The 27876-nt window shown below is 38.4% G+C and overlaps 1 protein-coding gene across 1 annotated transcript in view; it reads right to left on the bottom strand.

The window, feature by feature from the left end:
- gabbr2 (gamma-aminobutyric acid (GABA) B receptor, 2) overlaps window positions 1–25662 on the bottom strand; it is a 237120-nt gene extending 211458 nt beyond the window's left edge. The window contains exon 1 of the mRNA XM_066715759.1: window positions 24402–25662. Coding sequence (XP_066571856.1) covers window positions 24402–24713 — 312 coding nt within the window. The 5' untranslated portion in view covers window positions 24714–25662. The remainder of the gene's footprint in view (window positions 1–24401) is intronic.
- Between the last annotated feature and the right edge of the window lie 2214 nt (window positions 25663–27876).

The raw sequence follows: 27876 nt of genomic DNA, 5'->3' as shown, positions 1-27876 counted from the left end.
TTCTACAGTCACTCCCTGTCTTTAAAGCTGTACAAATAAAATAAACTCCATAGTATATTAAACAAGTTGAGCATATTATTTTATTCTCTAAAATATAGGATAATTCTATAAAGAATTAAGGTGCATGATTTATACCGTGACATACCAGTTACCACAGTATTTTTTTACAGTTATCATAAATGTTTAAATTGTTTTCCATCCCATCCTAGTTTATCAATCCATCCATTTTTGAAACCGCTTATCCTGGCGAGGGTCATGGGGAAGCCAGAACCGATCCCGGCAGGCATAAGGCACAAGGCAGGAATACACCCAGGACAGGATGCCAGTCCATCACTGTGCAAAACACATACACAGCAATTTAGAGAGACCAATTAACCTAAACCACATGTCTTTGGACTGGGGGAGGAAACCATAGTGCCTGGACATAGAAACTCCACACAGATGGGGCACCCGAGCCAGGACTCAAACCCACGACCCTGGCGCTGTGAGGCAGCAGCATAAACCACCATGCCACCCATCCTACTTTATATGATCACTTATATTGCATAAAGTAATCTCTAACAGTAGATATTTTTGGTAGAGCATTGTAACTCATGCAGACACTCACTGTAAACACTACGGCAGAGGGGATAATGGTTAATTTGTAATTTTTTGGTGATTTGTAAATTTTCCATCAAGGATTGAATTGCTGAAGACATGATGCCAATATCTGTGACTAAAATATAATTTGCTTCCGTTGACGCAGTTGAGGCAAGCATTGACAGGAAGGAAATTACAATATCCCGCCATCTGCTCCAAACCAGACAGTGCTATGGTAGTGAGCTATTCATGTGACAAAAATATATATAGTGTTAATGTGAGCAAAGTGCTTAAAGTGGTAATGATGAGAAGTGGCCCTCAGTCCTCAAATGTCCAGTTTATTTAACACAGCGCAGACTTATTTCAGCAGTTACATACATCTACAGCAGCAGACTCTACCATAAGGCACCTCACAACGAACCCCATACATGGGCTGGGCCCCCTGTATTTAAGCTCTTAGCTAGCTAGTCTATCCTGCCACTGGCCTCGTGTCAACCTACCATGAGCATGCACCATCAGTTAGCGCTGATGCACACTTCAGACAGGGTAACCTGTCACACATATTTATTGCCACAACATTCTCCAACGAACATAATAACACTTATATACAGACTATTACGCAGATTCCCTCACAGAACACCCCCGGGCACGTTACAGGATTGTGTTTATATATTACATGCCCAAAGACACAAAACTAATACAGAATTAATCAGTATATTTACATGCACATTACATTTTCAGTAGCACTTAGTTCTTTGACAATGAAAATGCTATACCTTTTTTAATGCAGCATAATTCCACCAATAATTACCCAAACTACAGACGCAGAGGCCAGTTCTGTTGAAGTCAAACTACCGCTCATTCCGAAAGCTATGCCAATACAAACGCAGCTTGTGAGTGAGAAGGTGATTCAAGAACAATGATAATTCCTAATGAAAGTGTTCTCCTCACAGGCAAGGCAAATTGTTATATTGATTTTTATACAAAAAAGGTTTTGCATTCCATTTACAGCTAATAAAATATTGATAGTGCATTCCATTTGGAGGTTAAAAAAAAAATCCTCTAGTAAGGGCATGTATTTACCAGGTAACCATATAGCCTACAGTTACTATTATGTAACTCCATACATTCTGCTGCTAACAACAGGGCCTGGCAAATGGATGTGCATTATCTTTTACTTTTTACACTGTATAACTCACAGCAATATGTTGTAGTTCCACTAATTTTATAAATCAGTGTTTCTAGAAATATTCAAAACCACATTGATCATATTAATAGCTTCCATTATTGCATCGGAAACATCAAGATTATTTAAGCTCTTTTTATGTTTGTGTATTCCAGTTTATTTAAATTTTGTATCCAAGAAGGTTCTTTGAAACAGTCATGCGGTGAAGTCTTTGATGTGTGATTTCTATGCAAATGCATTAGTCTAGTTGAATAAAGTTTGTCTGAAAAAAATAAAGTGAATCTTATTACATCTTCTGCTATTTTAATTTATCTTATTTTCAGGAAAAGACAAGAATAAAACCACACTTGAGGGACTGTATTTGAAGTATGTCTTACTTCCCTGTCATGTTATAAACTCTGAAAATGCCATAATGGTAATTGTGATTAAACTTTCATTGACAGAGAGAGCTGGGTTCATTTGCCGGGGCAGCCAGGGAACACTAATGCCAAAAGCGAGAAGCAGCTGATGACAAAGTAGCTGCACCACAAGCTCTTACAACTCCACTGAACCCCTCCAAAGAGATTTTACTGTCTTAGTCATTCACAATGCTGACTTCTTAAATACCCTGCGTAAGGTACAGACAGTGTGAAGTATGTGAGAAGGCAACACGCTGAAGCAGCAGGCCCACTCTCAAACTTTGCGGGAATGATCTATGCCGTTTATACTCAATTGAAAGCAGAACTAATTTCAAACAAAACACAGCAGTGGGTCAATTGCTGACAGTTTTTAACCTGGTGAGAGATAAAGAAAATGAACCATTAAGGCTGAAGCGCCATCATTCTTTCTTCTGCAACACTTTAATTTATCATAGGGAGACGAAAATTAAATAGCATTCACTTACCCACCGTATTAAATGAGATTATGAACTTAGAATCCAATATGGTTAGGGGTATCAAGTCAGGAAAAATTTAAGAGATAAAAAATGTGTATGAATTCAATACAACATGGCTACATTAGATTATCAGAGATATGTGGAGGCTTAAAAAGGACTATCATATGCTCAGCTGAAGACAGGTAAATATCAGAGAAGGGTATTACTTATTTTTACCTTTAAAAATAGTGTTCAAAAGTCCTCAGAAAAATATTGTAATGTGTTCTAGTTTTTTTTTTTTTTTAAGGATGGAAGATTTCTTGCATAGGACTAGGTTACTTAAATACAGGAAATTGGTCATGTAAATATCTGCATGGAGGAAAATTATATTATTTATAGTGGGCAAACATAATTCTTCACAAGATGCTATAATTATATTATTTCATTAGTGAGAAACACATTCCAAATCTCTTAAAATCTTACATATCTACATTTAAACCATGGATCAGACTCAGGATTTGTAATTATATTTTAAAACTAAGATTAAAATAATCATCCACTTGAAGTCTCATCCCCCCATGTGATGCACTAATGTTATGAATTGAGCATTCTTTTAAAATGAAGGTAGGAGTGCTAGCGTTGCCACGGCCTACTGTGATCCTATAGCTGCTCGTCAGTCTTATCTCCTCAGTATGTCCAATTCAAAACAGGACAAATGTTGCAGGAGAGAAGAAAGCTACAGGGATTAGATCAAATGTCAATAAAAGTATTCCGAGGTGGTGGAGTATTTTAGCAAACCATCAGAGTTTATCTGACATTGCACATTCAGTACATCACAAGAAATAAACCTGCTTTGCCAAGCTTTAAAAGGCTCAATCTGTCTTTCACCATGGCTTTGAGCTGGACACACACAGTCGAGAAACAACTGAGATGGGCGCACTTTGTAGACCCCACTGTTTCTTACATTTTAATGTTCTGCTACCCAGCAGAACAAATGTGAGTTTGTTCACAGTTACCCTCCATATACAATTCTATTTTTTTTTCTTGAACTTATAATGTAATACAGTGTAGAATTGCAGGGCTTTCAGTGTTTGTCACCTTATTTTAGTTATTACCATAAATTGCATCTCTATATCTGAATATGCTGTATATATATATATATATATATATATATATATATATATATATATATATATATATATATATATATATATATATATACACAGATTCATGCTTAAAAAGAGTGAGAGACATACATGATTATGTGTGCTTTTGTATAGTAAAAGGTAAAGCTGCCATGTAGCATTACATCATGAAATGGCTGTTGAAATTCACACTTGTGTGGGTGGCAGTGCAGTACTACAGATGCTAATCATTTTCCATAAATTTTTGTTCACTCCTAAAGGTTTAAAACACAAATGGAGAAAGCAAACATACAGGTTCTTCTGTTACACATTTCATTATTATATATGATCAAATTGGATCCCTCAAGAGGTTTCTCCTTTCCAGGAAAATACAATAATCTTTTTTAAAGTCTGTATTTTAAATTTATAGAATGTCCCTTGAGCAACAAAATGTATTAACATGGATAAATACAGATATACATACATAAAGTTCATGGCACACAAACAGGTTATTAAGAATTATTATATCCAGAAAAAATACAATATGCAGAATATAACCCAGAAACAAAGGAGCACAGTATATTAACACTATTAACTGTGCTTGAACAGTATCATTATCTCATAAAGTGGATAAAACTGAGAAAATCCACAGGGCTGGCAGGCTGTGTTCTGTGTTCTTGGACATCTACCAGAACAGTGAATACAACCATAAGACTGGCAAAATACACTTAGCCATTAGTCCTCAAACCAGTAAGCACAGCTGGGTCACCTGACTGACAACAACATGTCTTTAAATTATAGTTCTTACAAGGAAATGTATTATCTTCTATTTGCGGTTTATAAAAGTACACTCAATACCAATACTGCAAAATAAAGAGCAAATTGCAATAACTGGTCTATCTTACTGGTCCACACCAGCCTCTGACTCATACACTCTGGCATGGTGTTCTAACTTGAAGCTTCCTTCAAGTTAAAAATTGTTTTAAACAGTAGTCATACATTTATACATTATCATTCATGTAATTCATCTCGTGGCCTCTCTTCATCTCTCTCTTCTCCTAATTGATAAAGGTGTCCCTAAAGTAAGCCTGGTGGTGACATACCGATTTTTCTCTTAGAAGTTAACACTGATATAGAAGTGAGGCCTGGAGGAGCACTGCCTGTTGACAGTGCAGGAAGAGGCTGGAGGTATTGGTTGCTTTCAGACTTTTAGAGAAGCAGTTCACTGTTGCCCTGGGAAAACAAATGACCTCAACCACATCCTTCTCCCCCTGTAGTGTTGTACATGGATCTTCAGTCTTTCTGTGGTTTTCCTCAATGTCAATGTCTCCCTTCTCCCTCCTCTCACGTCCAGTCTACCCGTTCCACTACTGCAGCTCCCTTAACTTGCCAAGTCTCAATTTGAGTTCCACCATATCTCTAAGAATAATCCCCTGATACTCTCAGTAATCGAATGTGCAGGTGTTAATTAATCACAGTTTGCCATCAAAGGTTAATCGAGAATAAACCAACGGTAGTGGTGCAATGATTAATTGAATACAGATGTATCCTAATACTCACACATATCCCTCATATCACAATACAGCAAACAGTGAACTAAAATAAATTCCTCATGATTGAAATTAAGTGTCTAATCTGTAACCCACAATATTTATTTATACATAAATAATTAAATAAAAGCATTACACTATAATCTCATAACTGAATGCGAGTCTTGCTCGATTCTAAGCATATGCCAATGTTCCTTGCATAACCAAGTCCCTTCCTGGACTTTTGCCGGTGCGTTTGACAGCAGTGGTGAATCGAGCTTTGGATGACAACACAACAACCTGAAACCGGCACTTTATAATTCAGCAGTGTTATAGTCTGTAAACATAAAATACAATACTGCATCCACATATCATGCATTATGCGTGTACACTGACCTCCCATAGGGATCAAGATGCACAAAGCAAATAGGAAACAGAGAAACATTATAAATTGTTAAACGCATAATCTTGCAAATCTCTTCCACCAGTTCAGCTCACCAGCCGGTCTAAGTTGCCTTCAGTACCCTTTCATTACGTACATGCATAAAATCAGTAACTCAACAGTTTTCAACTAAATTCCATTTTGTTATTGTTTATTTGTTTGTTTGCTTTTTTATTGGGGGGAGGGGGTTGTCACTGTAATCTAAGTGAATAAATATAGGCCAAGCTGATTTAAAATGTGGACTCCAATATCGGGGGCAAAAAAAGTGACACAAAAATGTGTCAAAAAGATTAATCAGAAGCCCGGAGAACCATCTAATTGATATGGATGTGTGCTTTGTTGTATATACTTACTAGTGGCCAACTAGTTATGCTGGGTTTCTGATGCATATGAAGAATTGTCAGGAATACAAACCTCAGTCGTTGCACTCCTCAAGATGGGCTCCAAAAGCTGATCAAAATTGGTTTGCCTCATCGTGCTACACTCTACCAGATAATTGTCATGTGAAATTAAATGCAAACCATTTTAACTGATTCTTTCTGTTCATGGTTCAGTTCCTTGGCAAAATCTCTTAGGTTTCATGGCTAAGAACAGGCAAAGATGCTGCAATACAAGATGATGAGCTGTCTCCCAGAGTCCTTTGAAAACTGCAGCAGTAAAATGTACCTGAGCCATAGAAACTGGCAAGCAGAATCAGGCTGTAGAATAATAGAATAATTAAATAATGCGCAGGTAATGAAAATTCTCTTGATTAATCCTAATAAATGATTTAAATAAATAATTATATACAGACAGGTGACAAATTAAAGGAAACACCAATATAAAGTGTATCAGTAAGGATTTGGGACACCACGAGCAGCCAGAACAGCTTTAATGTACCTTGGCACAGATTCAACGAGTCTCTGGACTCTACTGGAGGGATGAACACCATTCTTCCAAAAGATATTCCCTCATTTGGTGTTTTGATGATAGTGCTGGAGAGCGCTGTCTAAGATGTCGGTCCAAAATCTCCCATAGGTGTTCAATTGGGTTGAGATATGGTGTCTGTGAAGGCCATAGCATATGATTCACATCATTTTCATACTCAACACATCATTCAGTGATCCCTTGTGCTCTGTGGATGAGGCATTGTCATCCTGGAAGAGACCACTCCCATCAGGATAGAAATGTGTCACCATAGGATAAAGGTGATCACTCAGAATAACTTTGTAATGATTTGCAGTGACCCTTCCCTCTAAGGGGACAAGTGGACCCAAACCATGACAGTAAAATGCCCCCCACAGTATAACAGAGCCTCAGGACCCCCTCACTGTAGGGGTCAAGCAGTCAGGCCTGTGCCGTTCTCTTGGTGTCCCACACATGCACTCGCCCACTTGTCGAGAACACTAGCCAGTTGAGCAGTGTTCGTGACCGAAGCTCCTGCCATTCGTGCCCCAATAATGACCCCTCTTTCAAACATCAATCCTTTCCTCTTGCCATCTTGATCGGAAATCAAGGTCAACTGGGCCTGTTCAGCATTTTTATACATGACACTTTATACATGTTAATTGCTTAATTGTATCATGCACTACACCTGTCTGCATTCGTTATGTTCCTCTACTCATTTATTCAGGTTTTTCCTTTAATTTGTTCCCATCTGTACAAACACATACACTTTACTATGTTTGTATTTTTCAATTCAATAGCATAAGCTAAGTAATGATCTATCATTTGTGATGAGGCGAAGGGCCGGGTCTTTGATCACCATTATGTGCTTGCCCAAATGCTCTCTTTTGCCACAGACAGGACCACGGACAGCACAGCCAGGGCTCAGTGGATCAGGACCATGGACAGCACTATGGGGAAAACAAACTCACAGTGCAGCAGAGCCGCCACACCTGCTTTGGATTAAGAATCACTTTGTTTTACTTTATTTTCATTTTCCAGAACGGAAATAAATTAAACAACAGCCTATGGTCTGATTTTCACTATTCCTCTTCCCGAGTCCTGTGTTTTGACATTGTTCCCCACCTATCCATCACAAGCTACAACAGCCCAACCCTGCACCTCGTTACACATTTTAATCAAGAAATTAAATTAGAATTTCATACATAAAATACCAATTTAAATTTACTATACATCAGATATACATTTTCCATTTTATATTGGTCCTTACCACCCCCGCCTCTGCACCCCCAAACACACACAAACAAGAGATGTGGTAATGGTACATAATTATATACTGTTCTTTAAGAGTAGTACAAATAAAGTGTTCTTGAGAAAATACTTCTAATTGTCAAGTAACAGATTCTGAAACTGAAACAAACTGAAATCACAACTGTGATTAACTGTGCTGAATAAATAAATAAATATAACCCATGTGCAACAGGAAAAATTTCTTTAATGTAGGCTTTAGCTTAAAATGATATCCCTCATGTAACATTAAATTATAGATTTGTATTGCACAATAATTAGTAAATAAAAAAATGAATTTCTAAATACATAAAAAAAATGTACAGTTATCAAATCATGTCCTAACCTTTTTTATGAAAGTGGTGTCTAAACTACTGACATCCCCAAGAAGGCCGACTATTACAGAGAAGAGCGAATGGAAACAGCATAGTTTTATCAGGAAATTGTACTGTTGTGATACAGACTGGATAGACCTTTGTGATATGGAAACATGGCGAATGGCAGATCAAATCCAAGATATATAAAATGGCTACTAATCCCATTATTCATAAGCAAGCATTTAAAAAAACAAAAAAGTACTGTCTTTAGGGACTTAAACACATTATGTAAATGCATTGGTATGATGCCCTTAAAGCCAAACTTTCTCTTACGAAATCAGAAAAGGAAATCTGTATTTAAATTCCTTCTTCTCTCATTATGTTAGTGAAGGATTCAATCTTAAAAAAATAATCTGGTTATTATATTTATTTAATTCTTGATACATTTTTCTGTCCTGATCGAAAAACATGAAAAATCTGATTCAAAAACCCAGAAAGAGATATATATATATATATACACACACACACACACATACATACATACATACATATATGAAGACAAACATCTGTATTTAGTTGATATGCATAGACTGACATCCAGCATCCACAGTATGCATTGCAAATTTGTAGATGCAGTAAAATCTAAAAATTAAAACCATCCATTAATCTTACTAGCTATCATCCAACTATAATATTATCAAAATGTAGTTACCAAATTCACAGCTATTCTATTCCATTCCTGCATTATCAAGTAATTGAACAAAAAAAAGTATTATGAAAACTATTTATATTGTAACTCTTTATGCATCCTTGGATTTAGACATGTTATTACATAAGATTACATTAGTAACAGATTCAGATGCCTTATTTGTCCCCAGGTTAGACCGAAACATAAAACAACAAGAGGGAATTTCTATGATTGAATGGAGGAAGTGGCTTTCACAAATGTGAGATCCTTCCATCTTTTTTACTAGGAAATGAATTGAAGGAAATGCCTGAAACGCTGCAAGGTGTGCCCCTAGATTCCCTACAATTCCAAGCTGCAGAGGCAACCAGGATGTTCAAACTGTTGTTGACAACAAGCACTGCACAAGGCCACTCCACTAAAACATTGAGAGGCAGGAATAAAAAATAATGAGCTGTGTGGTTGTCACATCCTGGTCCGTGTTGCTTTAAATCCTTAGCATTTATTATTGCCTTCAAGCCTTCTTTGTTGATAAATGCTTTTACTAGAGGAGGATTTAATGTTCTGGTGGCTGTCCAACTGTAATAGTGTTTGTTTAAATCTGAAACAGAAGATGCCCATTTGAACTCAGTAGGAGGTTTTCTGGTCTCTTTCTGTTCTGTGTCTATCCCCGTTAAAGGCTCAGCTCAGTTATTAGGGCATTGGCAGTGGCAGATACAGTTATGTTGCTTGTGTAAATTTAACTCCTCGAAAATTAATCATGTGATCTGGAAGCCTCCAATCACAGTAAACATAGCTCTAGGAAATGACTTTATAGTGTCCCCTTTTAAGTCCTTGCTGCTACCAACTTTGAGAAAGCCGAGTTGGAAATTAACCATGCAAACAGCACCCCATAAGCCACCACTGTCATGTTTTCTTTTCTGTAGAGGAATTAAATAGGATTTAACATAATTACCAGGCTGATAAGTGTTGAGTTGCTGCTTATAAATACGCAGTTCTTGCGTGAGAAAGACGGCATGCAGATGCTGTTTTGCCTAATGCTGTTGACACTCCCCACTAATCTGTATACATTGCTATTTAAATGATTTCAGGAATAATAGGTGAGGCTGGAGACTGGAACTCAGGGGGGAAAGCAGCCCAGGCATCAGAATAGGGATGCCACTAACCACACTTCATCAGGGGAATAAGGCACATGCGTGTGTCTTTTAGATCATGATTCATGTCAATCTTCTGCTGAAGGCAAGAAGCAAGACAGGTGGCTCAGGCATCTGCCACATCCACAGGCTGACAAGGGCAGGCCAGGGTTAAAGGCCTGGGAAATTAAAGAGGGAAAAAGAAAGACAAATGCACCACTGTCACCCCACAGTGATTTCACGCTAAAGTCATCAATTTACAGAGATTCAGTTATACCAACATGATTACCACGAGAGCTGTTACTCAACCACTATAGCTCTAGTCAGAGACAGATGAAGTAGAACTGGTTAAGCACAAGAATATAATGTTAATCCCTTCGAATTACAATTAAAGTTATCCACAGCCACAGCACAACAGTGGGGTATATTCAATGGTAATTTACTTTCACAGCTCTAAAGCCCTCATAACTTCATATCGGGGGGGTTTAAACCACTAGCAATAAAGTTTGGAACTGAGAAACACAACCAGTTTTCCAGCATAAAGAGTGAAAAGCATCTAATTGATCAAATGCCCGAAGCATCAATTTTAGAACCTTTCCTTCAGCCAACAGGTATTAAATTGCAATTTACTACAAGTTTGCAGTGATTCTACAAATGACAGAATTTCATTCATTAAAACCTTATTAAATGTGGTCCCCTGAGGCCCCTCTGGAAAAGGTTTTTCCAGTATTCCCTAGTAACACTGTGCATAACACAAATTACTGATCACCAAAGGCCTTCTGACTGTTCCTACTCAGCTAACAGAGATGTATCCTGCAGTAAAACATTGATATGAGATTGGTCAAATTTGCAGTATAGCATAGGAAAAATAATGATCCCTTGCCATCCATGGGGGTCAGGTTCTCAAAAACCCAGCAGTTGCCAAAACCATGATTATCAAAACTAGAAACCTATGGGGAATAGGGCTGGGTAAAAAGATAGATTTCCCAATTAATTGAGATTCTGGTTTGGACGATCTGATATCAATTCTTAAAATCCTGAGGTAAATTTTATAAATCTATGCAGTTTCTCAGTGAATGAAAAAACGGTGCGCCCTGGGCCAAATATATGCATGAAGGAAAAAGAAAAAGAACAACAAAAAGAAACTTTAAAGCCCAAGCAAACTTACCCCGCCCACTCTCTTTCCCCACAGCTAAAGCCAATCCACAAGCAACCCCAACAATACCCGATCAGCACCCCCACGCTCTTCAACACACGATCACCGCCCTACATGCACTAAACTTTGCCTTGCATTATTTAGAAAGTTGAGGTATGCTTACTTAACTCATTTCATTCTGACTATAGTGAAATAGAAAAATTTGCTTTTGAGTGATAATACACAGGTGTGCGTGTGTGGTTTATACATGTGGTGACATTTATTATTTTAAATTATTTTTAAAGTGCACTTTCTTTAACATTTATCTTTAATAATCTACCATGCAGGTTCTTTGTGCTGTTCATAGCATTAATGCTCAGAGAATCTCTCTCATAAGCAATATTGGTATTGTAATTATCAGTATTCCCAAATTAAATCGAAATCGAAATCGAATCGAAATCAAATTGAATGGAATCGAAATAGAACTGAATCAGGAGATCAGTGCCAATATCCAGCCCTAATGGGGAACAAAGGGGTTAGGTTCCACGTCCGTGATTTACACTAATTTGTTAGCGTAAGCATCATATACATTAATAAACATGAGAAATGTGTACTTGAGTGAACACAAATACATTACTAGTGAAGAAAAATACTTTAATTTACCTTTAATACTGATAATGAAGTCCAGATGATGACGATGAAGATGATGAAAGTGGTGATGAGGGGGGGGGCGGTTGTAGAGGGGTGATGGGATGTTTAGAGGCCATGATTTAAAACTAAATTAAATATATAGTATATGTTTATTTATTACATTACATTTTTTCTCATTTAGCTGACACTCTTATCCAAGGTGACTTACATTTTGTACCCATTTATACAGCTGGGCATTTTTACTGGAGCAATCTAAGTGAAGTACCTTGCTCAAGGGTACAACAGCACTGCCCCACCCAGAATTTGAACCCACAACCTTCCAGTTATGAGTCCAGAGCCCTAAACACCACTCCACAGCGCTGCATAACCACTACTCCACAGGTTGTAGAGAGCTCAACTGTATTATCCTTTAACAGGATAATCACATAGGCCAACTGCAGAAAAGTTCACCTTTATTTACCAAGCAAAACATTATAATACGTTTATTTTACTTTTACTTTTTTTTTTGTAAATCTCTCTCAGATCCCCAGAATGACTGATACATTTAATGTCAGTTTTTGAGGATTAAGTCATGTGGGCAGTAGGCACTTATTGGCTGTGGTAATGTCATGCAAGTCATTCTTTGAGGACATGGAATAGTGCACCATGGGTGACCTTCAAGCATGCAAGAAATTAAGATGAGCACAAATTAACCCAGTTACATTTATCTGAAGCAAGTTGGGCAAAGCGAAGAAGAAAGTAAGTTTAATTAAGCCAATGTACTGTACAAAGATTTTAGGCAAAGTACAGTCAGAGAAACTTTAATCTGGCCGCATGGTAGCGATAAAACATAACAAGATTAAACACTGCTTTAACATTCATCCGTCTGTGACTCCAAAAGAAACACTTTGGGAAAAGCGGTAACAAGAAAGAGCTGGAAGGGGAAGACAGTCAGTTTGTGTTGGATCTCCTCATTGCTTTAATTGCAAATTAGGCAATCACTACAGTAAAATTGCTAATTACAAGGCAATGTTTGTCTAATGTGAACCACTTAATACTGTTCAATCTAATACCACTTTGAACAATCAGTGAGTACAGTACATACATGGTAGGTGACACAGAAAAATGGTCACAAGAAACCTAATGGCCCAGATTATCAAATATTATTAAACTGCTTCTCTTTCTTAACATCTCCAATTACTGGGCTTCGGATATGATTATTTAATAAAACATTATAATTTTCAACCATATTACTTTAGTTTTGCTGAGATATGTGTAGTTCCATTGTCTGGCTATTAAGACTGCCGCCGACCCAACAACACTCATTTCTTTACACTCTACAAACATGTTTCCTCTCAATAGTTGTTAATCATGCCTTATTCATACAACCACTGTCTATAGCAGAAACATGCAACAACAGAACTAAAGCAGAAACATATTTCTTTTTTATTTTCATACTTTCATTAATCAAAAAAAGACAGACAGTGCACAGCAGAATGCATGATTCATTGGATATATTCCATAGCGGGATTGAAGTTTAGGCTCTGTTGTCTTGATAAATACCTAATATTTTTGGGGGGAGGTTAAATTTCTCTTCAGGGAAGAGTGATATATTCCTATCAGTTGAATATATAATACAGACATTATCACTGCAACACAACTGGGATAACCGTGTGATCATAGCTTTGAAAACTATAAATAAATCTCTTTTCAGTCAGTTAAAGTATATTCCATGTATAAACTGTAACTTATATACATTTTAAACAAAACTAATGTCTTACCATAGCTCTGAATTATACTGTCAGATGATGTTGAAGCAGAAAACAATAGAGATCAAGTTTCCCTCTAAACCAGTGGTCTCTAAACCTAGTCCCGGGGAGCCCCAACACAGCAGGTTTTATAAGTGTCTTCAAACAGTAACCAAAGATGATTGACTAATTAAGACAATAGTTGGCTCATTTTGTGTAATATCCCTCATCTTTCCAGAACAAGAATGAGAAACCCCTGCCCTAAATTGACTCCTTTGATACAACTCTGTGTGTTGTTAAACAGAATAGCATTTTTCTCTGCAGCATAGAAGAGCACAAAGAGGCATTAACTCAATCCACCCAGCACATGCTGGCCGAGGGTACAGAACAACATTTAAATCTGCCTCAGCATTTCCCTGGGAAAAATGTTTAAGAACTCGTTTTCTGAAATTACTTCCACAAGATTCCCCCCATCAGCCCCTGGTGTCACACTGTTTTGGGCAGCTACAGGGCTCCCCCCTGCCCTGCACAGAAGTATCAACAAAAATCTCTCCTAAAAGAAATATACACAATTAATGTACAGCCTGATCCCAAGGCAAGTTACTTGTAATTTACCATAAAACAAAATCTGCCAGACAAATGACTGCACTCTGCAAAGCTGCTTCAAGGACCATTAAAAGCCTGGGAGAGAGAGTGAGATCAAAGGAATATTTCACTGGGCTTGTTAATAGGGAAAGGAAATAAAACCAAAAGCCATTCAAGACCACCACAACCACATCCCCCTCTGCCTCTAATAGATTTAAAAAAAAAACACTTTCCTGGACTGAAGCCTGAAATGATGCACTTTCCTGGTAGGAAATCAAATAAATTTCTGAATGGTTCTAGGAGGATATAGCTTTTTATATATTTGTTACACATACAGACATTAGTAGAGTCCTAGACTTCTAATTTCAATTTCCAATACTGACACTAAAAAATTCTGAAAGTCAGATTGTGGAAATATCTGCAAATATAAGATCATCTTTTGGATACATTGTCTTTTTTTCTGGTAAAATTTACTTGTATATTAACTGTCTGATTTAAACTGCCTCGGAATCATTTTCCATTTGGTTGCACAAAACCTTTGTGGCAGGATAAGCTATGAGCAATCCCAGCTATTACTGCCCTACATTGTGTGCGAAGCTCGAGCAGGTCCCCCCTCACTGAAAGAACCAGGTCTCATTCATGGATTGAACAAAAGCACAGTCTCCTAATTGCCTAGACAATTCAAGTTGCTCTGAGACTGTGCTGCAATGACCCTTTTTCTGCCATAGGAGATACCATTATAAAGGAAAATGCCCAATAACTCAGTTACATCACACTGATAAATATCCTTGAGGCTCAGTGCCTGTTCGGTGGTCGTAGTAGTTGTTGTTTTCTCACTCCAGGGCTTTGCTATGAATCAGGACATGGTCGGCAATTAGTGTACACTGCCCTGTAGCTTTACGTTAGTGGCCAAAAGCTTATTCCACCTTTTTAAATAAAGAGAACTTCTCATTATAGATTCCTTATGTAATAAAAAATGTAATAAATGTACAGTAAAATAAATGTAAAGTTATTAAAAACAAACTATTTTACATTGAAGACAATCACTAAGCATAGTTCTCTATATTCAGTTGGAACAGATATTTGCTGTCGAATTTGCAGAAAGCCAAGTCTATGAAGGATACATGATGGAGCTGTGCATAATCTGCTCAGTATTCACAGAATGGAGTGATGGACAAAGGGCAAGCAGATTACCGAATAAAACCAGGTACACCAAATTGAGATATTGGCACATATTCATTTTAGCATTCAAACAAGCAAAGTTGTATAGAATAAAAACAAAACCCTACAAATAGTGTCTTAATTTTCCTTTTTATCAACAGTAAAAGTTCCTCTTGGAAATCTGATTCTGAAGCTTGCCTGTAGGCTTCTAAATAACATCTATGCCATACTATCCAGACTGAAGCATTTCCTCGCATCCCCCAGAGCAGGGCAGTACATTTGCAGTCAATAACAAAAACCCCAGTGTCACTGCTTGACAGCACAAGTGATCCTCACATTTGTTTTTCTAATAGCTTCTCAGCATTGCTTTTGCTTGTGACAACTGTCAAGCAAACAGTTGAGTCAGTAGCTGAAATTACTTTTTAAGGTCACAGCGGCTCACTAACTGAAAAAGATATCTTGGTACACCACTTGTGACAAATAGAAGCTCAAAGTGACCTCTGCCATCACACATGTGCCAGAAAATGAAGACTTAAATCTTTTTAATGTTACATGTTCCTGTTCTACTAACAGCTAAATAAAATTGGCAACTCTTAAGATGGAAGTATAAATGGAAGGGACAAAATACCAAGAACAACAAGACTTGCATTTCAAAATGGACTCCTACATTTTCCATGTACCAGCAAAAGGAAAGTGACAGCTGACAGAAACTGAAGATTAAATACAATTCTGCATTTTCATTCAAGGGAATTTAATTATATATTGGGTAACAATCATGAACCTGTTCAAGAAATGTTCAGTGTGTGAAGAAATAGAGACCAACACTTAAGTTTTTCAGAACCCTCCTTTCATTTCTTAAGCAATTACATCAGTTAAACTGGCTTACTACTGCTGTCCATTTGTTCCTGAATTAGAGGTGACTTCAAACAGCAGGTCTTCCTAAAGATTGAGGTCTGCATACATAATTCTAACAGGAGTGCTATATATACACAAACACACACATAGATATTAAAAGCACATGCATCCCAATTCAAAAAGGAAGGAGACATGTTCATTGCACCAGAAGTAATTTGCTATGGAGGCCCTGTCTTTTTGCGAAGGGTACTAGTATATATAGTGATATTTTCTATACAGTATACTGCTAGAATTGATATATTTTGTGTGGATTGGGTCTGTACATCTACTAATAGGATAATGTATCACTTAACAAAGCTGGGAGTGTAAAAGTGCTTCAAGGAGAGTAGTGCAGAAAACATTCCCAGGCAAAATCTACTGGGAAGAATTGGAGTGGACCAGAAAGCAACTTTCACTGCTCTAGACAGTGAGCTGCAACAGCAGTGGCACAATATCTCCCCAGCCATCTCCCAAAATTATTGCAGCAGTCATTAAGGCTGTACATGGGCCTACACCCTATTACACTCATTGTGAACAGCTGTCTATTGTAATTTATTTTGTAATTTTGTAATACAAAAAAAAATCAATTTAAACAGGCAGTATTTAAGCACCCTAAGCATATGCAAGTTTAAAGATCAAATATTTATCATTACAATTTGTTTCCACATGGATGATCTGATCCAGAGGAATTATTGCAGAGCAGAGAGGGGGGGGGAACGTGCTCTCTCATTTCCCCAGGCTAATACAGGAATTTAAGTTCCATGCTCCAAATATCATTGACATCTCACTCCTGTTTCGTTTCATAATGTCTTGGAAGTTGTTATAGAGACAGAAGACAGATTTTTGATCAAGTGACATTTTTAAAACCATGTGGTGATTTTATATTAATTTGCAAATTCTAGAATAACATGGCATCAATATCTTCTCCGATTATTTGAGTGACCGTGAGAGGATTTCTGTGATTACTTCAATAAATCCAGTAGTGCCCCAGGTCAGTACCCGCATGTACACATCAAACTGCAATTTAAAATGAACACATTCCACATAATGCTTTTCTATTGGATCCTACTGCTTTCAACATTGCATACCTCAAATGCCATTTGAAAGTTGAGCAGTACTGATTTCCTAAGGAGAATACTTATATTGTCATCTCTTAGAAACCTACTCAAGTGCCAGTCATATCAGCTGGCAGTCAAATACCTTCTGTAGTGCCCTGTGACATTTTGGCAGGGAGATGAAAGCAGAGACGCACGATAAGATACCCTTTCCTTCTCCCGTCTGTTAAGACAATAAGCTAATCTTTTGAGATCAGCGGAAAGTGCGTTTCTCTCATTAAGATGCAGATGGAATCACAGATGCTTGCTGCTTTAAGACAAAGTAGTTAATAGACATTTTCCAATCATTCATTAGAGAATTACACCAGAACCCAACTGCAGTCCCACAGTCTATTTATTTATTGTTTTTATATCAATCTTAAAAAAAAAAAAAAAAAACCTAGGACAGAACAATTTGTGAGAAAGTCTCAAACTCATCAAGTGTGGCAACTCACTCCTTTAGATCCCTTAGATTTTTAACAGTTCAAATCAAAGATAAAACAAAGTCTGTGTGTGTGTGCATCTTCAGTCTTTAATCTTCCATAGTCAATAGCTCCAGGTGTTTTAGCACAATGACAGTCCTAAGAAAAGTATTCTTAGGATACACCATACAGTTCACTAATGAATGCCTTAACTAAATGTACTTCACTCTTTACTCTCTACTGTTTAAAAATAATACATGTATTGAAAGAACCGTAAGATTTTCATAATGTATCATCATGTAAGTCAACCACAAATATATAAATAATAATTGTATAATTTCAGATTCTCTGAAACAGTACTCTACCATGTAAACTGCATGAAAATACATAAGAACTTGTCTATATATTCCCCTCAGAAAACCAATCTATCGTGAGTTTCTCTTAACTTAACAACACAACACCATCTGCTTTCCACGAATAGTTAAGCAAAAGGTTACCTGGGAATCTTCCAAATGCAATTGGATTTCATAGTCCTTAAAAGGAGATGGGTGATTCTTCAGGTGGTGCAAAGCCAGCTGAATGGCAGGCAAGACCTTGGCCGTTAGGTTTCCATGCCCAGGAGAGTTAATGACAGGCATGATCCACATGATGGGGAGAGTCTGGGGGGCTACACAAGGTCCGGGCCCCCATAGCCACACAAAAAGAGCCAGAATTGTGAACCCTTGTGTCCAGGCAGCCATCTTTTGCCTCCTGGCACTCGGTCTCCCTCTCTCTCTCCTCTCTCACGTTGTCTCCCTGTTTCTGTGTCTGTCCAGGGGACAGCATCCCTTAAAGCCCATGCTTAGCTTGATCTCCTCCAGCCTGTTGCTACCCTGCCCCACAAGGGGACCTGTCCCTCAGAGAAGGCACTGACAGTGTGATTAAGGGATAAAGAGCTGTCTGGGGCTGATTACTCCAAGCTGTCTAGCATCCAGGCACAGTACATCCAAGTGTACAACTCACCAATCCTTCGCTCAGGCTACAGTAGATTTTGTGATACTCATAAAACATTAACAGCAGTGATACAGAGGCATCTATGCATTTAAATCTGTGCATTATAAATATACACCTGTTAAATGGGAGGGAATTGTAGTTAACAGTGGAGGGGCACACATGGGAATTTATGAAAGGTCTGATTTTGTATGTGGATTTACTAATGAAGCACGGGATTATCCCCCATTGTACTGCGGAGTTCTGTGCAGTAATTCAAAACCAACGTTCAAAAAAGGACTCTGTAAAGTATATCCAGATACATCTTATTCTTTAATATAGAGCTAACCAGTGTCCCACACACACTGTCTGCTGAGACTTTGTGGAACTGTGGCATCTACTTTAACACCCTAGAGGAGACAGATGGACATACCAAGGCCTTTAAAAAGCCATTTAATCCTCTTTTGGTTTCAGTAATGTATATGCAAACACTTGATTTAACTGGACAAAAATTCTACCATTTTATTTCATTGTTTGCCAGACCAACTTTGTCTCATATAGTCCATAAAAATAAGTTAACATGAAAGAGTTTGAATCCAGAGTTGTGAGTAGCCATATTTGTTCTATCACTATTCCAATCTGATTCCAATACACCCAGGGACTTACAACACTATCTTGTGATGCTCACTGGCACCAAGAGAATGTAAATGCCTTGTACAATAATGGGATCATGGCACCTTATTAGACCTAGCCTCTGTAATAAATAATAAAATGTTTATATTATAAATAATCATTACATGTTTCTTCCTATTGACTGGTTGTCTCTATTGATCAAATAAGACGAATCCTGCCCAGTGTTCTGAAGCATAAAAATTACTTAAAGCACAATGTTTATCCGAGAATGTTAATGAGATGCGTTTCTCAAGTACATTATCACACACTTTATAGTGATATGTGATATGGTTTGGCTTAGGAGAAAGTGTAAATGTTCCCAGCATAATGTTATAACATGATAATTAAAATTCCCTTGGGGCCATGCAAAGGTCAGCCGAAAATGCCAAGAGTCGATTTTACAAGTGAGCAGCCCTAGTTTGCAAGTCATCCCCAGAAACCAAACCTGCTTCTATTACTAGCTCTTCCTGTTGTTTGACTAATATGACTGAGAAAAAAGATACACACACATAGAACAACTTTGATATTATGTAGAGCCCTTAAACTCAGAGGATTCGAAAGCACTTGGGAGGTGGCAGGTGGAGACTCATAAAGTACAGCAACCTTTTGGCTGATCCACAGCAGTCATTGTGCACCTGTAGCTCCCTACATCGCCAATGCAAAGGAGACCTGAGAAACAACTCACTCCATTGAGCCACAGGGTGAAATTATGGTAGGTCAAACTTAAGAAGCCTAAATCAGAATGTATTCAGGACACTGCAGTACTCTTGTAAATAGTGCCATCTGATTTTCATGGACAAGATGATGGTCTAGGATGTCATCTGATTCAACACAATGACCAATGTCAACACACCAAGGCATTTTTAATACAATGCCTATGCTAAAAGTATTCTTAGGATCCACGACACCATTCACTAATGACTGAATAAGCTAAATGTACTTTACTCTATACTGTTTTAAAAAGGCTAATATAAAAGCAGATCTAGGTGGAAAACTGTATTCCTGTTTCACATATTTGCATGTGCGTACTACGGTAAGTTGTATTGTCCTTCATTACAAATTACATAAATATTGATTTTATATTATATATATATATATATATATATACAGTGAGGGAAAAAAGTATTTGATCCCCTGCTGATTTTGTACGTTTGCCCACTGACAAAGAAATGATCAGTCTATAATTTTAATGGTAGGTGTATTTTAACACTGAGAGACAGAATAACAACAAAAAAATCCAGAAAAACGCATTTCAAAAAAGTTACAAAATTGATTTTCATGTTAATGAGGGAAATAAGTATTTGACCCCTTCGACTTAGTACTTGGTGGCAAAACCCTTGTTGGCAATCACAGAGGTCAGACGTTTCTTGTAGTTGGCCACCAGATTTGCACACATCTCAGGAGGGATTTTGTCCCACTCCTCTTTGCAGATCCTCTCCAAGTCATTAAGGTTTCGAGGCTGATGTTTGGCAACTCAAACCTTCAGCTCCCTCCACAGATTTTCTATGGGATTAAGGTCTGGAGACTGGCTAGGCCACTCCAGGACCTTAATGTGCTTCTTCTTGAGCCACTCCTTTGTTGTCTTGGCTGTGTGTTATGGGTCATTGTCATGCTGGAATACCCATCCACGACCCATTTTCAATGCCCTGGCTGAGGGAAGGAGGTTCTCACCCAAGATTTGATGGTACATGGCCCCGTCCATCGTCCCTTTGATGTGGTGCAGTTGTCCTGTCCCCTTAGCAGAAAAACACCCCCAAAGCATAATGTTTCCACCTCCATGTTTGATGGTGGGGATGGTGTTCTTGGAGTCATTCCTCCTCCTCCAAACACGGCGAGTTTCACCCAGTTCTCCTCTGAATCATTCAGATGTTCATTGGCAAACTTCAGACGAGCCTGTACTTGTGCTTTCTTGAGCAGGGAGACCTTGCGGGCGCTGCAGGATTTCAGTCCTTCACAGCATAGTGTGTAACCAATTGTTTTCTTGGTGACTATGGTCCCAGCTGCCTTGAGATCATTAACAAGATCCTCCCGTGTAGTTCTGGGCTGATTCCTCACAGTTCTCATGATCATTGAAACTCCACAAGGTGAGATCTTGCATGGAGCCCCAGACCGAGGGAGACTGACAGTTATTTTGTGTTTCTTCCATTTGCGAATAATCGCACCAACTGTTGTCACCTTCTCACCAAGCTGCTTGGCGATGGTCTTGTAGCCCATTCCAGCCTTGTGTAGGTCTATAATCTTGTCCCTGACATCCTTGGACAGCTCTTTGGTCTTGGCCATGGTGAAGAGTTTGGAATCTGATTGATTGATTGCTTCTGTGGACAGGTGTCTTTTATACAGGTAACGAGCTGAGATTAGGAGCAGTCCCTTTAAGAGAGTGCTCCTAATCTCAGCTCATTACCTGTATAAAAGACACCTGGGAGCCAGAAATCTTGCTGATTGGTAGGGGATCAAATACTTATTTCCCTCATTAACATGCAAATCAATGTATAACTTTTTTTTTTTTTAATGTGTTTTTCTGGTTTTTCTTGTTATTCTGTCTCTCACTGTTAAAATACACCTACCATTAAAATTATAGACTGATCATTTCTTTGTCAGTGGGCAAACGTACAAAATCAGCAGGGGATCAAATACTTTTTTCCCCTCACTGTATATATATATATATATATATAGCGGACGTGTACAGTTAACCATAGTACAAGATCTAAGGGCCATTTTTCTAGAAAAGCATATAATGCCCTACCTACATTAGTCATTTTTATCCTAAAATGAAATAAAACAATTTTTATGCCCAGCATGGGTTTATAATACAGTTCCTTGTGATATCTTCCCATTGTTAGAAGGACACATAATCACATAATTTAAAGAAGAATATGTTGTATGTTTCATGCACTGTCTCTTATTGAACTTCTAACTGCAATCAATCATATGTTTTATAGTACTCAATAAGTGCTGACCCCTTGGCAAATTCTCAAATGGGAGAAGTGTGAAGATGGAGGGCTTCTTAGCTGGTTCCTAAGAATGATCTATTACTGAATAGGACATTCGAATATTACATTCAACAGTGCTCGAGCCAATTCCCGCTACTGACACCATACAAAGGGATTATGAGGGTGAAATGTAAGTGAAACAATATATCATAATAAGAGATTCTCCATGAATCTCTCTCACATCTTTGAAGGAGGATCAGTAGTTACTTCCCACTCTGCAACCCAAGAGTAAAGAGTTGATGTGACACCTTCAGAACTCAAAGCCACTCGATGTGTACTTGAAACAAGGTCTGCCGTTCAAATCAATGGGTCACGGGAAAATTTCCATTGTTGCCACTTCTAACCTTATTCCATAATAGTCGCAAATTAATTAATAAACTATTAACAATCTCTAAGCAATACCCTGACCATCATTCGCCATACATCCTATTCATTCCAGTTTTACTTTTACAGCTCACTATTGTCATGGCTACATTTTAAACACATCCTTAACCCATATTTTTAGTAAGTGTATCTAGAAAGTTAAACCAGATTTAATGGCAATAGCAATGTATTTTATAACCATCTTTCTTTTTAATGTATTGACAACTGGAATGCTAGGTAATGGGTGAATAGGAGGCATGAGCCCTGAAAGAATCTCGCCCAGTCAAATAGACAGAAATCACAGTGTTTTGTTGACTTTCAAAGTCAAAATTCTTGTTCTATGAATTATATTTAATCAATTATATTTACAATTCTAATTTGGAAACTAATAATATGTGTATGCAACTACCGCAACAAACACTTTCTTCCATTACACAACCATACACTAGTTTTAAATGGTCACGTTGAAGCAGGTGAATCAAACTGAAACACTTCATTTACCAAATAGTGTCCATTTATACTTTTTCTTATTGATATTTTATTTCAAAATTAAACCTCAAATCTATGAGCAATACTGTACTGATACTTCGCCCTTTGGCCCCACGCACTGTATTCCCAAATCGATTATTTACAGTCATATTTCGTGGGTGTAATTCGTAATAACATGTATTGCTCAAGAGGAATCAAGGCAGGCTATTTATGCCTTCAAGATTTTTTTTTGCAAACTTCTTTTAAAGCAGGAAGGCACATACATACACACATAGGTACAGAACACTGAGAGATCAAAAATCATTTCTAGAGGCAGACGTGTTACCAAAAGAAAAACCCAACACACTGAATTCAAACATTAAAATATGTCGTTTTGTCATTCTAAAACCCTTAATTATGATGGCTTTTCAAGTCTGTGATGGCTACTCTGGGAAAATGTGTTTAGAACAAGAAATTACTGCCATCTGCAGGTAAACATGGAAATAATCCGCAACCATCTAACAAAATGCAGCCTAATCGTGACTGAAATCGCTTATTGTGAAGGCTGTAAATGCCCACTGTAAAAAACAACTGGCATTGGACACATAAGTCAGCTTTTAAACGACCAATCCGATATATAAATGTGAATGTAGGGGCTTTGACATATTGATAGTCAATCAGAATAAAGAGGGAACGAAGGAGTGTTCTCAAAGTCAATTAAAAAAAGCACCAGCATATTTAGGACACAATATTTGTGCTCGGTTTTAGGTAAATCACTCGAAATGTTAAGAAATCTAAATTATATCAACATATAATGACAGTAAAGTTAAATCTCAGCTTGGTTTCTGTGTTGGTATTTGAGACTATGAAATCTTGTATTAAATAGTTCTTACCTTCAAGCTAGCAATACGCTACCTGAACATAAGATCACTAGTCTTTTGTCATCTTTATTGAAATGTTTTGGACTGAGAGTGGGGTATAGCCTCAATACATATTCTTTTTTATGTCGTTTGTCTTGTTTGCGATAACACGTTTGCTTAATCCATATTAGTGTCTGCAGTGATACAGTATGAGTATGTACGGCGCAGGTGTATCAGCCCGTGTAAGAATCCGGTTTCTGCAAGAGCTGTGCTGTACCTGGACTTCATGGTGCATGGACAAGATCAGTGTGAGGGCATGACCAAGACCATGGTCTTTATGAATAAACCCCTATCAATGGGAAGAGCAAGGAGCAGATTATTGGCAGTTACCTCTGTATCGTAGATTTTGGGGATCAGGGAGAAGGAATAGAGTCCGGACTCTCTTATGTGATGAATGGCCAGCTGGACAGCGGGGTCGATCCCTTGACTGATGCTGCTCATAAGCGCTGATTCATTCATCGGCATCAGGACCATGATGGGCAACTCTTCGCCGTCTTTGGCGTACCAATCATTGTCCATCCCGTGCCCGGCGTTGTCATTGCACCCCCTCCCAAACACAGGTCGCAATCCCAAAACAAACAGCAGCATGCATCCCGACACCACCACCATCTCCGATCTGCATTTCCTCTGGGATGGAGCCATGCTCTCTGAACAGGGCGACGGAACAGATCCACCCTTTCACTGCCCAGGCATTGCAGATTGCTCTGTTTAGGTGGATCTTCGACCCCCCAGAAGGATGAGCAAAATCGGAGGGTGTAGGGCTAAAATAAAAACCAACGCCTTAGTCAACAATTGCAATATCCTGTCCTTGTGGATGTGGGTATCACAGTGAGAAGCAATCTTCTGTTAATGGCGCTTCCCTGTGGTTTCTCCCAGACAGGCACCTTCCAGATGTAAGAAAATAACAGCGCTGGTGTGTTTAAAACGGAGCTTTTCTGGTCCTCTTCCCTCTCCTTGCCGTCCGTGTTCCCCGGCACTGGGCTAATGTGCAAGTCTCTCCAACTCAATGCCTCCTTTCACCTCCCAGATGCCAGCACCATCAGGGTAGCACATCACAATCCACAGTGAGGAAAGAACCCGGGGAGAAAAAAAGACACAAAAACAATAATAGTGAACTAGTTGCAGTAACAGTAGTTGGAAGTATCAACAAATCCGGTATCCGAGGATATTCCCAATGAGAGAAAACACAACGCGCGGCTGCTGCATTCCTGCCAGCGCCCTGTTTCTTTGAGACGTGTGGAAGGGGGGACTGAACGGCTACTAATAAACGGGAATAAAAAGCAATCTTGCAAGCAGCAGCAACTCTGGTGCGGAGATGTGACCAAGCCTTAGAGATGCTGCTGCTGCGGTGGCTGCCCTGGTGCTTTTGAGCAGGTTTTCACTTATTCAGAGCGAGAGAGAGAGAGAGAGAGAGAGAGAGAGAGAGAGCTGTGCAAGAGATTAAAAAAAAATCTAAAAATCAAGGGGATGGTACCCGTTTCTATGCAATCACGAACCTCCTGACAGAGGAAGGTAGCATCCTTTCTTTCCCAGTTTACTGGCGCGATAGACCGCCAATGTGTCCAGAAAAATATGTTTGTGGATGAATGGACTTCGTTTGAAAGACACACACCTATTAATCAGCCCCGCAGATAGTCAAGAGACAAGCCACCCCCCTGATCTTCTCGGATCCACGCGTGGAAGTTGCTGCGTAATGACACAGGTTTCTGGTGGTTATGTAAAGGGGGGTTTCTGCGCTGAAATCTACCCAGTGCTGCTGGACGGGAAGGACATGGATTGTGTGTTATATAATGACTGGGAATAATGTAGGGACCTGCAGCGTGGGTTTCTACGAATAGGGGTCTGAGAACAAGCAGGGTGAATCAGATCCCGATGCACTGATGTTGACACAGTTATTATAAATACGTGTGTGCAGAAGGAAAAAACGTACAGACGCAAGCACACATACAATGATATATAGGTTTGCTAGTTTAGGAGGAATGTGTGTTCATTTGATCAATTCAAATGTGCTGGATTTTCCACGGTTTCATCACACTGGTTTCATATACGAGCACTGCAGTCGAGACACCTACGGTGCATCGAATAATATGCGTCTCTTAGAAACGGTTCATGTATTTTGTTATTTTTTGCTGCTTGTTTGTTGTTAAATGACAATAAAGGGTGTACAGTAATAACACCCGAATAGTAATTAATTATTTAAAACTGGACTACAAAAACAATGTACTGAAGTTGAAACCAGTGTGGGCATAATTATAAAGCTCTGGTTCATTTGAACAGTGCCACCTATCAATGCTCGATGAATAATGCCTAAACATTCACGCTATACTATAATACGGAAATACATTTTCCTTTATCATGATTACAACAAAAGTACGTGAAAGCATTATATAGGACTGAATGTAGTTTTCGTATAAAACGGTGCTTATTGTGACAATCCCCCCCCCCCCCCCCCCTGACTAGTTTTATTTTACAATTTAAAAACAGTGACATCCTAATTCATTCATATTATTGGCCGTTTTGGAAAATGTCTTATACTCGTGAGAAAATCTCGCTTGAAAAAAGGCATACTATTTCGAGTGAAGTATACCCATATTTGTGTTAGTTTAAATTAATAAACACAAAATACACCTGGCTGTCCTCTCTCGAATGAGGAACAATATCTTGAGCAAAATAAACTACTGTGCTGCACTATAGTACTGCGGCGCAAGTCTGGTTGATATCCATGGTGCTGAATGAACACGAGTGAACAGGCAGGCAATTCCAGCCCCCAAGGACAGGGTTCATCCGGTTTTACAGGTCCCCTTTCAATTAGCAACCCCCATAAAATTAGTATCCTAATAATGGCTTCAAATCCGCAATTAACTGAGGTGGAATAGAATAGCCCTGCTTTACAAAATAGGAGAGGGACAAGGTGCATTGTTCCCTAGGATAGAATGCGGCGATTCATTAGTACTTATTACATTCAAATTAAATAGACTTATATAATTCCCTGCTTCAACGACAGTGGTAAAAGTATTCATATCTCAGGAGGAGCAAAGCAATTCAACTTCTCTGTCTCTCCCAACTCCACCTACAGCTCCAGCCCGAAAGAAGCGGGTTTCCCCCTCTGGCGCCTGAAACCAAATACAGCAAACAGGAGATACCGATCAGCGCCCAGCATGCGTATATAAAAGCGGAGAGAGATGCTTGAATATGATGCACCTCGTCCATCAATGACCATTTTAATACCTTTGATATCTCCCTTTTCTTTATACGATTATTTGCTTAATTAGGGTTTCTTTTCAGTTTCAGCAGACCATACTGGGAATATTGTTATATTTATTTTACAAATAGACGTTCATTTATTGCTTCAGGTGTATTTGTATCCTAATATTTACATTTGTGGTGCAAGCACAGGAAGGTCTATACAGGAAACTCAGGAGTGCTAGCAATTAAAAACACGTATTTCCTAGTAATACAGAGTGTGGAACCATTCTATTAACTTAATGTTATTATGGTTTTGCGTATGGTTTTATTATTAGGGTTTTGATTTTTTCCACTTTGCTGGTATCATGTGAGACTGTTGCCCAGGTCATCATTGCAATGAATTTGTTTTCAACTGATGTAGCTGGTGAACTAAAGGTTAATCATAGGGATTCCAGAGGTACTATCAATAGCACAGTAATCCTGCATACCACAATCCTACTGCTAAACTGTATTTGCATGTGAAAAAAGGGGTATCATTATTTATTCAAAACTGTAAATCAACATTTATTTGGATGTATAAAACATGTATGTAAAATATTAACATAAATTGTTAAATAAC

The sequence above is a fragment of the Amia ocellicauda genome, chromosome 10 (assembly GCF_036373705.1).
Source record: "Amia ocellicauda isolate fAmiCal2 chromosome 10, fAmiCal2.hap1, whole genome shotgun sequence".
NCBI classification, from domain to species: Eukaryota; Metazoa; Chordata; class Actinopteri; order Amiiformes; family Amiidae; genus Amia; species Amia ocellicauda.
This window is presented reverse-complemented; position numbering and strand designations above follow the sequence as displayed.